At 38.1% G+C, this 13,624-nt stretch overlaps 1 protein-coding gene across 2 annotated transcripts in view; it reads left to right on the top strand.

Annotated features, from left to right (window-relative positions):
* Positions 1-13,624, top strand: part of TRPC6 (transient receptor potential cation channel subfamily C member 6) — a 77,154-nt gene that overhangs the window by 36,540 nt on the left and 26,990 nt on the right. Inside the window, exons 1-2 of one of the 2 annotated variants that reach the window (XM_008500477.2) lie at positions 5,366-5,389; positions 8,170-8,922. In XM_008500477.2, the coding sequence (XP_008498699.2) occupies positions 5,366-5,389; positions 8,170-8,922 (777 nt within the window). Of the gene's footprint in view, positions 1-5,365; positions 5,390-8,147; positions 8,923-13,624 lie in introns of those variants that run through there. The other variant, XM_030457522.1, reaches the window with a different exon arrangement.

Below are 13,624 nucleotides of genomic sequence, written 5' to 3' on the forward strand. Positions count from 1 at the left end.
CTTAGTAACGGAGGAGTGAGGAAGACACAGGACATTCAGTTTTGCAAAACATGCAAGCTCAGCTAGACCTGTACAAATTGTTTAAGCCACAGCTCCAAAGGCATACAGGAACCTGCAAAACTGTGGCTAACATACTTGATCTGAAAATGGCTATGCATAAGACTGCAAGGGTAGAGAAAGGATTTAACACATCCCTCAGAATATGCTGGAAGTGGGATATCTCTGTAAAACATATGTCAGTGAAGGCTCTGAAGTACTTTAGTTATTCCATGTAAGAATTAAAAATCAGTAAAGTAGCCAGCTGTTAAGTCTGTGCTTAGTCATACCTTATATTTCATTTGCTTCTATAATTTTTCCCCAATTTTGTAGCTAAAATGCTAGCATTAACTTGAATTATTGTGACTTTTAATCTTTGTTTTACTGCTGATAAAACCATTAAATTTTGGATGGTCTATGTCCAAAGGCATAGGTGATGTGACAAAATTATGCAGTGGCCACCAAAAGGTACATCCCAAAACTCATGTAACGAACTTAGAGCTAAACATTTTTATATTGCTAAATTGGATATAGAGGGGAGCCCTGGTGTTACCAGGTGCCAGGCTTGGTAAGGAGTTCCCTCTGGTGGGTGCACATTGATATTCTCTGCCACCTTGTGCAAAGAGCAGCCTGTAAAGAAACATTTTCTGACTTTAAATTACTTCAGAGTAGCACATTGATCACATAATCCGTGAAACTAGGAAATCACACTTAAATTAATCTACATTTTAAAAGGTGAATTTATTCAACAGTTTTTATGGTTATGGAAAATATGTTTAAGTGGCTGTGTATTAAATATAAAGGGTCTGGTTTTGCAGGTATAGCTAGATATAACTTTGAGTAAAATCAAGTACTGGAAAATAGCAATTCAGTTTTTCAATAATTGCCCCAATATGTAACAGGTTCTGGGCTAGTAAAGCACTCCTCTGTTTTTTTTTATTCTTAGGATAGAATCTCACTTCGCTGTTTAAAAGCTTCAAACAGTCAAGAGTACTCCAATGTTTTATTTGTTGTTTCTGATAAATCTCCTTTAACCAGACTCAGTTGCAGTCTTCCAGGTTTCCTTTCCTCCTTGGACAAGTGTTCTCCAGAGACTATTTTTGTAATAATTTCTTTAGACTTTTCTGCTTACCTAAAATTGTTTCTTTCAGTGATGGGGAGCTGCCTAATCAGTAATAAGCCATCAGTTCTATTGCTGGAACAAAAGAGCAGGTTAAGATGTAGGGAGAATGACAAATGAAATTAGGAGCCTGGGAAATGGTTGCTTGCCCTGTGTTGTGTGATTCATCTCCATCAACTGTTAAATAGCTGCTGAACTACTTCCAGGGGAGAGAGAAAAACTTTTGTGATTCCTGAAGAAAATGTTTTGCAGAATACCAACCTTCCAGGTTCACATCATCAGATGTGAACTTTTCACCAAGTCCTTTACAAAGAAATGCTCACTGAAACTGAATTGTTTTTAGCTGCTTCTGTACAAAAACATTTGCACAACATAATAATTCAACTTGGAGAAAACACTTTTCAACATTGTGCAAACAAAAAGCTAGGACAGTCCAGGTCTTAGAAGTGCCTCCAAGGCAGTCCCAGAAAACACATTAATTTTCAACATAATTTCAAGGAGCAGTCTTAAGGATGACATATTTCATACTTAGTGTTAGATGTTTATCTTCTGATAAAAACTCTTATTTGTACCTCTCAAGTGCTGCAAAATGAAATATTTAAGGGATGTTCATTATGGCCTTTTCTCACTTCTAATGCAGTTACTTGTTGGTTATTTAGAAATTTTATTGTAAATGTCCACAGCTGGTTTTGGCTTGTTACTTAGAAGAGCACTTTGTATATTTTAGCACCAGCTTCTAAGGGTTATGTGGGACCCAAGGATATTGATACCAAAATGGATGTTATCAACAAGCAGTGGATGCTATTGTCTGTAGTGGAACAGAGCGACCAGGTGCCTCTGATCATCAAGAAGTGGGTGTGAGCTGCTATCAACTCCACCTGTGCCCAGCCAGGGCAGGGCCCCTATGGAGCATGAGCAAGACCATGGGGCCAATAAATAGTGAGGCTCACAGCCACTGAGGTAGCTCATTCTAGAGCTAGCTTAGAGAGTGGCTGGTTGCTTCCATAGCAGCAAACCATCTTCGCTAGTTCCACACTGTGGGCAGTAAACTCGGATCACATCCTACAAGTCTATACCATCGTATCGACGCTTCAATCCCGGACAAGAGACTCCTTTCCGGCTACAATTGTCACTCTTAATAGCGGGCCAGTTTTCACAGTTCTACTTTCTCCATTTACTTTGCTCTGAGAGTATTTCAAATGTTTTTCTTTTGGATGCTGGCAGCTGCCTCAGTCCCCTTTTTTCTCTCCATACTTGCAGCCTGTAAATTTGCTGGCAGTATCCATGAGGATACCTTGATTTTCTTTTCTTGAGAACTACAGGTATCATGTCTGTTTTTGCATTCATATACACAAATAGGGAACTTCAGCATACTGTCTCTTACTAATTCATGGTCACAAAGACAGAAGCACAACTGAATTTTCTGAGTTTATACGTTCTAATTTCCAAAGAAGTTGTATAGTCTTCTTTCAGAGGTAATAAATTTTTGAAGGTAAGCCAAACATCAAGTTTAAATGAATTAACAGAATACTCATAGGCAGGAAATTTAGAGGATGATTAACCCTTTAACATGAGTAAAGGGAAAAGCAAAGAAAGATATCCTGTCACTATGCGGGCTTGTCTAGCAGCTATTGCAGACACTGCTAAAGAAGCTTTTACTTTGGATTATAATACTGTGGATGCCCACAGTTTCCCACACACAAACTTTCCTGGTTCCATAACTCACTGTAAAGAAAGTCTGCATCCTCAAAATGAGTTGAAGGTTGATCTTTCAGCACAGTTCTTTCAGTTCATAAATCAGAGCCTCACTGTCTGACTCCTGATTAAGGAAATTCAGCAAAGGCTGAGCTTCTCTGGCTCACAGAGGACTCTGTAAAGCCTAGAGGATTCCTTAGATGTAAAAGCACCAGAGACACAGCCAAAGATGGACATTTTAAAACAAAATGACTGCTGGTCGGTTTGCTTCAAACCTGACAAATGGATTTTCTGTAGATTTTTTAACAAGTTGTATTCAAGTGGGATTTTTTTCTGTGAGAGGTTGAACTGCATGGAAGCTCATCTCAGGAAGTGAGATGAGCTGGACTGAGCTCAGCAAAGTGAGGGCAGGGAGGGGACATGGTTGCTACAGGTTTGCGTGTTGTGGGTAACCAGTGTCAGGGGTGCTACTTGAATGGGAACACAATTCTGCTTCCTAAACAAAACCAAACAGATATAAATTGGCTGTTATTAAATTTAGGCTTAAAATTAGATTAATGTTCCTAATTGCTAGAACAATCAAATTCTGGATTAGTCTTTCAGTGGGATTAGTGAGAGAAAATAAAATTTCAGCAAGACAGCCATTTCTTTTAAGACAAAGCCTGGTATTTTAATGGGAATTGTTTGACATGGTATCTGGACTTATAAAGGATTTGATTCTGTCATTGTGCTGTGGTCTACCTTCCTACTAAATTATGTATATTAAAGGAGGCCATAGTTTCATCTAATCAGGAAAGATTCTTTTTTTAAACAATGAAAAATATATGTGCTCCATATGAAAATGTATGCTGTCATATAGTAAATATTAAAGCTAGACAGGAAAATTAGCTTTCTTTCCTTTAGCTAAAAAGTAGACCAAGATGACTCATTCAAGCTAGAATCCTGCTGTTTCTATGGTAGAAGTAAGTTGAGTGGAATACCACCCTTTATAATCCACAAAATCAACCTTATTTTTCTTGAAGTGGAAAATACAGTGGAGATTATGTGACCCCTACTGCTCTGTTTGATTTTGTATTTTGTAGAACTCCTTCGTGGTATGGTATCCAAAATGATGACTGTATCAAGGCTTGGCCATGCTGGCTCTTGGACAATAAGTAGTAGTAAGTAAGGGCATTTCCCCTGAGGCACAGCAATTACCAGTTGCAGCCAACAGCTGTTCAGTAGTCTGGGAAAGTTGAGATTTCAAGTGGCTTTAAGTTTTATGTAACCAGAATCTGTGACTGTGGGTGCTAATGGGAACCTTTTTGATAAAAAATGGACTGAAAAGACCCTAGTAATGGTGAAATAAATATAAGAACATCAGAATATAACAGGAACGAACATAGTTCTCTGGATTATCAAATTCCTTTCCCTGCTCTTGGAGCCAGTGAAGTATCTTATACTATTCTTAACATTCTCCTGAATTAATACTTACAGTTTGTATCTAATTAAACAGGTGTAATAAAGAGAACAATTTGCTTTCATAATTAAATGTATTTTAACAATTAGATAAATTTTAACTACAGACACTTAACTTTCATCAACTGTGACTGCAATTTGGCAAAACAGGAAATTTCTTCCATACATATAAAACACGTACTGATGCTGGGAAAATGGGTTACACATTCTAGAGCTCTGCATCAGACATCTGTCCATCAAACAATGCAAAACTCTTTAATTCTGAAATAAGTTCTGCTGCAGAAGACAAGCTACTGTTTAGAGAGTGTTTGTACCTAATCTCCCACTTAAGCAGTGAAATTCCTCTAAATACAGGCAAGGAGAGAAGAAATGCTACTGGACAAGCAAGCTAATTCTAAGTGCTCTTCACTAGTAATGATTAGTCTTTGTTTTGCTAAATCATACTGAATGTGTTGATGGAATACAAATATTACTGGTTATCAAATCAAAGAGAAAAAAAATCAAAGAGAAAGTCTTTAATGAAGTGCAGTTTTTGGCTGGTTAGATGAAGATGTTAATATCTGAGGAAAAAATAATGCATGTGATCTTGTTGCAGGATTTGTTTCCTTGTATAAAGATCAAATCCTAGCAAAATAATTTTATACTGGATTAGGCTTGCAGGGTGCATGAAATTATATATTTTGAATCAATGATATTGTCACTTAGTTTAAGTCAGATCTGAATCTAGACTGAATATATCTTTATTTTTTCCAAGGAGTTTAAAAAAAATATGAGTTTTCAATGGACTTAATTTATTATCTGTTTAAATAATTTCACCATAAATTATTTAAATAATGTTTAGCAGTAGACCTTTACTTCATGTTGCAGAGGAGAGAGATTAAATTCACATGAAGAATCACCATGAAAGATATTAGCAAAAGTGATTTTAATATGACCATGTAAGTGTGACTTAACAGTCTTTGACAGCAAGGTTCTTTCTGTTATATCATGGGAGAATACACAAAGGGAAATAAAGTCAGAATTCGTCCAGAATGATTTCCAGAGGAATCAGTGGCAATGATTCACATAGAGGAAAATCAGGTCAGAATCAAGTGGAGTGATTTACCCAGGGGCCAGGGAAAAAGGAGAAGGGAGGTCTTCCTGCTGATCACAAGTTTTGGAGGAGACCCTGTTGCTTTCTGAAATCCATTGCAGAGTAGTCCAGGTGTGGCTGGATCCAGACTAAGTCCCAGGCTATGTCAACAGTTTATATCTAAGGGAGTTAGGCACAGGGGTTTCAGTGGCAGTGACTCAGCATGTGGTTATGGGCCTTGTGTAGCTTTATGGGAACAGCAATTTAAGATTTATTAACACTATGACAATAAATCACAAGATCAGGTCATGCAATTTGCTAGCAAAAATTAATGAAACAGTAATCTACAAACTATTATATATTGCACACACACAGACATAGAGGTTAAGCCATGATGCAAAGCTAGTGAAATCTAGTTATAGGTGCTCACTCTTTTCCTTAGTTGGCATCTAGCAGCAGAACATCTTTGAATCCATCAGCATTTTTCAGTGGACAGTCCGTGGACCTTGTGAAATCTGCCCCGAGGGGCATCCCAGCTCAGGGGCAGATGTTGGGTCACAGCCTGCTGCAATCCCAGAGAGCTTAAAGGACCTCATTTAGGATCCCTATTTATGGGACCTCCAGATGATTGACTTTGGTCAGTACTTTTTCATTGTGGCCATCATTTTTGTCAGGTAATCTTGGCACCTTTCAGAATGGGCTACGAACCAGGCTGGAAGAATCTCAGGTATGTTTCCCAGGCAAGAGGAGTTTCAGGTGCAGCTAGGGAGTGCGAAGTTGTCCCAACTCACTGTGCTTGTACCCAGGACAGGAATAAAATGTCAGCTGGTCCTGACATTTTAACATAGCCCAGGGTGGGTTTGCACTACCACACTGTATAGATGGTGAGGAAAGAAGCAGTTCAGCATAAATGAGAATTTTCCATTGTGCTGTTCAGTAGGAGAGTTTCTGCATTTCAGATTATTGTGCTACTGGAAGTTAACAATTAACTTACTCCAAACTTACGATGGAGGGCTAAGAAAGTTGGAAAATCTATGAGTAAAAATTTCCCCAGTCACTTTGCACTCCCCTGGGGACTATGCTGGTGAAAACTGAGGCAAAGAATGCATTGACCTATTGCTTCTAGTGTACTTTCATAAGACATTTTTTGCTGGATTTACATAATTTTCTTTTAACTCCAGCTAAATTTTAGCTTTCCTAACTCTGTTATACTTTGCATGCATATATGTAATTTCCTCAGTGTTTTTGCTGAAAGTGAGAATCTCAAGGATAAGAAGTAGAGAAGTGTTATTATGCATTGAGCAAATGTGGGGAAATTTAGGCTATTTATCTTAGGCTAGCATAAATATAACATATTATGTTAATGATCCTAAACTTCCTGTTTGCAGTACATAATATACGAGGTGTTGGAGTTCCAGCTCTGAATCCTGGTTTCAAGGTGTCTGCCTTTACTGACTATAGGAATTGGAGAGACTGAAATAAACTTGGGCTTTCTGAACACTTCTCATGTGATGTAGATGTAGGAGATGCAGCACAACTTTTGGGGTAGACATATTAGCAGGAAAAGCTTTCACATACAGAGTTGCAGCACATATGGAACGAATGGGAGAGAAACTGATGGAGTAAGCAAGGATTGAAGGAGATGGACCGATGATACCATCTGGAACAAAATAACAGCTGTTTTTTTTGAAACATGGTGGTTTGGGTCTTTCACTTGGGGTGAAATAAAGTGGATGGAGCATGGATGCTGTAGGTGTCTCAAATATGAGAGATACTTCAATGACTTTTGTTGCAAGTTGGTAACCGCATCTCATAGTTTGGAGAGGCCATGGAGAGGGAAATTGCAGTAGCCATGATTAGTATCTGTACTTGGTAGAAGTACAGATAAGTTGCTGATATATTGACATATGCTTATGTTAATTACAGTCTTTTAAAGCCTGTCCTTTGCTAAATATAAGAAGTAGTTTAAAGGTCAGTACATGGTTTACACTGGCCACCTTACTCATTGCCTGCTTCTGCTGCCATTTGATTCAGCTGTAAAACTTGCATTGAGAAAATAAGAGCACCTCTAATGGCTTTTATTGAGCAAAGGTCTATGGAAGGGGCTTAACACTTCATGGCTTCAGGACTGATCAGGATGTAATAGAATTTTTCTTTAATTTCATTAATTGCACTGGAATCTGGAAATTACGAGACATGATTACCATGCTATAAAACATGTCCTGCTATTGCATTTCGGTTGGAGTTCTCTGACTCCAAAGCAAACACTGAAAAGAAGCACAATTTTTTTGAAAAATAACACTTCATTTTGTTACTGTGATTATGCTTACATTTGACATGAAGAAAAAAAATCAGGAGAAACTGAGGAACGGATACTGCAAAAAAATCTTACTGTAACAGTTCATTCAAGCCAAGAGCTAAATTACACAGTGGCTTCTCAGGCAGAGGTGGATTTTTACAAGTTTTGCTACCCAAATTTGCTTAGCCCTATGGAATTCAAAGAGCACTGTAGCTTTTACTGTGAAAGAAGTAGGAAAATAGAACACAAGTCAAATATAAGTCAATTAGGAGGATGACTATATAATACCAAAGCAATCTAAATGATGCAAACTGTTATACCTACCTGCAACTATTGCATAAAATATTTAATTTAATTATTTAGTTTACTTAAAATATTCAAATGCCAGCCAGGAAATATTTAATTCTATTTAAAATAGATATGCTCTTGCATAAAACAGAACTAATAATTTCTCTGTTTCCTCTCAGGCGAGGCAATGAGAACAGGCAGGCCCTACGCCGACAGACAATCCTCCGGGAGAAGGGCAGGAGGCAGGCCAGCAGGGGCCCTGCCTACATGTTTAATGACCACTCCACCAGCCTTTCCCTGGAGGAGGAACGTTTTTTGGATGCAGCAGAATATGGGAATATTCCAGTGGTTCGCAAAATGCTGGAAGAATGTCCTTCACTCAATGTCAACTGTGTGGACTACATGGGGCAGAATGCCTTGCAGCTGGCAGTAGCCAATGAGCACCTGGAGATCACGGAACTTCTGCTGAAGAAGGAGAACCTGTCTCGGGTTGGGGATGCTTTGCTTCTGGCTATCAGCAAAGGTTATGTTCGGATCGTGGAAGCCATCCTAAGCCACCCCGCATTTGCTGAAGGCAAGAGGCTCACACTGAGTCCCAGCCAGTCAGAGCTCCAGCACGATGACTTCTATGCATACGATGAAGATGGGACACGCTTCTCCCATGATGTGACCCCCATCATTCTCGCTGCTCACTGTCACGAGTATGAGATTGTCCACACTCTGCTGAGAAAAGGAGCTCGGATTGATAGGCCACATGACTATTTCTGCAAGTGCAGTGAGTGCAATCAGAAACAAAAACATGACTCTTTCAGCCATTCTAGATCCAGAATCAATGCCTACAAAGGTCTGGCCAGCCCTGCTTATCTGTCTTTATCCAGTGAAGACCCTGTAATGACTGCCTTAGAGCTCAGCAATGAGCTGGCCGTGCTTGCCAACATTGAAAAAGAGTTTAAGGTGAGTAGAGTGATACTAATTCTGACTCACAGAATTGCAAAGTTCAATGAAAGATCTTTCTCCCATTCCTTGAGTAGTGAGAGATCAACATCTTCATAAAATCAGCAGGATAAGGTGGAAAAATATGTAATTGTTTAATAAATGGAAGATTTCAATTTTTAGGAACAGTTTACTGCTCTGTGCTGATTCCAATTCATGCTTCTTATGTAAAATGTGCCAATGAACTCATTTTCCACTTTCTATCAGGCAGTAAAGGAGTCCCTTCAAACCCATGGGTGAAGTAAGCTCAGCACAGGGAGAAGTGAAGATGAAATTAGTACAGTTCAGTCACTTTTGCAAAACTAATTGCATGATTCTGTTAAAACCTCATAAATTCTCATTTTCTCACAGTTGGACTGAAAGCTTTCTCACTCTGAATGTTTTGCCCTTATTCACAAAAAGGACTCTAAATAGTGTCCTTTTCCTTCTCTATTTTGTGCTGCTTTTCTCTGGTGTTCTATTAATCTCTTCTACCGATTTGCACTAAGTTATATGTGGACTCTGTGAAATAAAAAACTTAGTGCAAAATAGAATTTTTACTGTTTCACAAATCCATGATTTTGAAAAAAAAAAAAAAAATAGTTGAGACCCAGAGTTTCAAGGAAGCATGAACTTTCTTTATTTAGCTTTTTTCTTGTTTTGTTATGTAGGTACAATGGTGCATAACCTATGAAAAAATTACCACAGTTTTTGTTAAAGACAGTGAGAATGTAAACTTTTTGCTCTCAGTAAATGCAAAGTCAGGCCTTGTGCAAAGATTGTCAGTGTTAATTATGACTTAGGTTACCTAAAATCACTTGGACTTGATTTACCCTTGGGACTGTTGAAAGAAGATGCTGGTATATGATACTCCTGTGACAGAGAAGGATATGTAGACTTCATGATATCAAACTCTCTTCAAAACATTAAGAGAATAATTTCCAGCGCTATGTTAGGAAGAGTTTGAAGTTGCAATGATCAATATTTAATGTTAATCTTAGCAGTGTCACAGTTTGCAAGGCCACAAACCTGTCTCTGCTCAGCCAACCTGAGCTTAGATGCTGAGATTCAGAATTTATTACACCTGACTCTTGCTCATATGTGTATCTTCGTGAAATCTGCTCCAAGAAGCTGAAATATTTTTTGCAGAGAGAAGAATGGAGGAGGAATGTGCAAGGAGATTTTAGAAACAATAGCTCAGCAACTGGAGTAGGAGCAGTGGATAATTTTTATTTATATCAGTGACTCAAAATGCTGGGAAGACCATTTCAGCTTAATGCTGACAATTAAATTCTTCCTCATGAAATTCCTGGCAGAAATCAGTAGGATCTCAGTGGACTGAGATTTCACTCACTGCTTTCTTGTACAGTTCAGAGAACAGTATTGAAACCACATAACTACTCTTTCTTTCCCTATGTCATCTGTTGAGGATGTGAAAAGGACTTGATTACCTTAAAGGGGAGTAAATTTAGAACAGGACAGAAGAATATCTTTTGTAAGCCATAAACGCAGGCTGTTAAGGTCACAACTCTATTGAAATAAACAGCATGTCTGATTTGTAGGGACTGTATAGCTCTCTTTGCCATTGTTAGAGTGACACAAGGTAAGTTTACTATAATGGTAAATAAAATCATCATCAGGATCTTCAAATCTCCATCCTCAAATGTATGTTGCAGTACACAATTGGTGAGATGAAAGGTGAGATTAGGTGGGCTGGTTCAGACAGAAGGTTTCTGCATCCTGCCCTGAGGCACCATGTAGAGATCCTTCCTCAGCGCTGAAGGACCAGGCTTATCCCTGAGTGACTTTTGGGTTTTTTACTTCCTCTTTTGTCTCAGTTACCTTCTCTAAAATGAGAGCTTCACTTCTAGTGTAGTGTAGTACTGTAACAGGGATTGTGACAGGGTTCTTGTCCCTCAGCAGAAACAGGAGGGTGGACAAGAGACAGAGCAGCTCCCTACTGCTGGATGTTAATCAGACAAGCTCTGCTGGGGACATAGGTACTCTTTGGAGTATGGAGTGTGGAGGTGAGGAGTAGGAGCACAAGGCAACACCAAAATTAATCTCTCCTTTAATTTCAGGTTTCACCAGGAGTAGGCAGTTGGCAACTTACAGGTCTTTTGGGAATGATTTAGTAGGTACTAAAATAATGTGCTGGTCCTGAGTAAATATTAAAGACCATGGAGTAAATTTATACATGCATTGGCAAGAGGTGACATTTACACTATTGATGGCATTTATAGCATTTAGAGAGGCTGGGGAACTGACTGAGAAATTGATGCTTGGAAATTGACCCTGGCTTGGGTTCAGTGCAGGCAATACAAAGCTTGTGTGTGCACGTTGCAGGAAACGGCCCCTGTCATCCTCACTGAGCTGGGGCTTGTTTATGTTCCTGCAAGCTCATATCCCTGCTCACAGCAATTTATTTAAAAGGTGTTACCCTTACTATATTTTATGAGTTTGCAATTATTTGAATAGTGTAGTCCAGTAAAAACGTGTTTCTTGAAAAAAAATGTGTTACACCTGTTACTGTAATTAAAACCCATATATTTTGAGTGTACAGATAAGCTGGACATGACAAATCTTTAGCTCCACCTAGGGTTTGCCTGAGCCATTTAAGGTATTTATACCCTTACCTAAATGAAAACTTAACCTTCTGTTAGTACACTATTTTAGAAGTCACTTATTTTGTCAGGCTGATTGTTGACTGGGAGCCATAATCAGTAGAAACCAGTATTCTCTGGAATAGGCTTCTTTGTTTCAAACCCCTGTAGCAGTGTCATCTAGTATTATAGATCTGTCGCATCTGGTTGTGGGTATTGTTTTTACAAGTGGTTTGGAGGATTAGTCTTTTTTAAGGAGTAACAATACAAAAAAGTACAAGATGACTTCTGAAAGAAGACTAACTGGACAGCTGTGTCAAGCATAGTGTAGGAATATTTCTGAACCAAGCAAACAGGTAAATCAGGTTTCCTGATTAATTCTGAGACTTTCAGGATTTTCTGAACAGTATTTAATTTAGCTTTTTATGACAAAGGTGAGTATCTTTCTTCTGGGGGACTGTCAATTTTCTTCAAAAGATATTTTCTGTCATTTAAATTGTTTGCCCACCCTAAAGTTAGTATCTCTACTATGTCCATAAGGATGCACACATCTGAAAAATGTCCTGCAGAGGTGTAGCCTGAAGTTTTGGGATGGACAGCTGTGTCCTAGTGCCTTTCAAAATGGATAAGATTTGCATTTAGCACAAAGTCCACTGAAGCTATCATGGCAACAGACTGGTTTATTGTTTAATGGGATTGAGTGGAAAATCTATTTTTAAATTTAACATAGCTGTGTTAATGTTTGCTTTAGATTAATGCCTATAATAAGGTCATCTGAGTTTGCTTTTCTGATGAGAAGGAAAATTCAATTTATAATCTCAAATCTGATTTTCTGTTTTATTTTTCATGTATACAACCCTAGTCTTAGAAGGGTGCATAGGCTGTCTCAATGTTGTTCCCTTGTGAATTTCAAATGGCTACTTTTCCCTGAATTTTGAGAAGGACATTTCTGTATTAAAATGATTGAATAATGAATCTTATCTTAGCTACTGCTACAAAAATCAAAGCCAAACAGAAAGTGATAAATTACTCTCATAAAATGTCTTTCTGTATTTCCAAGAAGTCATGACTTTGTTTTATCTCTATTGTTATCCTTCTGAAGAGAAGGAAAATAAATAGTACAGTAATAAAGTATAGAGCATGTCATGAAATTGTTAGTTTTGGTATTTGGCTTCTGTTGTCTTTGTAGAAAAATAACATTTAAGTTCCTTTTCTCTTATGACACATCTGAGCTATCTTGCTTACATTACGTTATTAAAAAAATAAATCACTAGCAGCTTTATGTAGACACACAATAATGTCTATAACTATTTGTTTGTTAATCTTTGCATCTATCTAAGTAAAGCAAAATGTAAAATTTTGATGCAGTCCTTTAATATACCCAAGTAATAAACTGATATTGTTGTGAGGTAGGTAATAAAGCCCAAACATGCATGAAGTACACCCTTGGCAAATAAATTAGGAGATTCCATATACCCAAAATAGTGGCTTCTTGTCCAGGATGTGCATTAGATGGCAGTGAGTATGAAGGAAATTATTGAAAAGAAGGCATGAAACAGAGACTGAAAGTGGGAGAAGGGGAAGTGCTGTGAAGAACAGACCAGGAGAGGGGGAAATGTGTCACTGTAATAAAAGCATTCATGGAAAGATTCTTTGAACATGAAGTCAAGACAAAATGAACAGACATCTGTACCCATTTTCAAGCTTTAGATCTACATCTGTATCTGTAACCAGGTAACTCCCTATCTGTTTAGTTACATCCTTCTTTTATGACCCAAACACAGGGGCAGGTCAGGAGTGGTTAACAAACTATGGATTGCAATGAAGAAAATATCCTTTTCTGGTTTCCTTACACGTATTTGGAAAACTGTAGCTGAGAAGACTATTTGGTAACTAAAGCAATAAGTAACTGAACCTGCAGTTGTAGAAAAGTTTTTTGGCTTCCACAGTGAAGTCTGTCTTGAGATATTTGAGCTAGAGAAGTTAGAGATGTGGTATCACAATGGTATTTGTAGCAGCTGTTGAGGGTAGTGTTGGAAAACAGCAATCACATATTGTGTTTGCAAGCTAGAAGAGATGAT

Source organism: Calypte anna, chromosome 1, assembly GCF_003957555.1.
Source record: "Calypte anna isolate BGI_N300 chromosome 1, bCalAnn1_v1.p, whole genome shotgun sequence".
Classification (NCBI taxonomy): domain Eukaryota; kingdom Metazoa; phylum Chordata; class Aves; order Apodiformes; family Trochilidae; genus Calypte; species Calypte anna.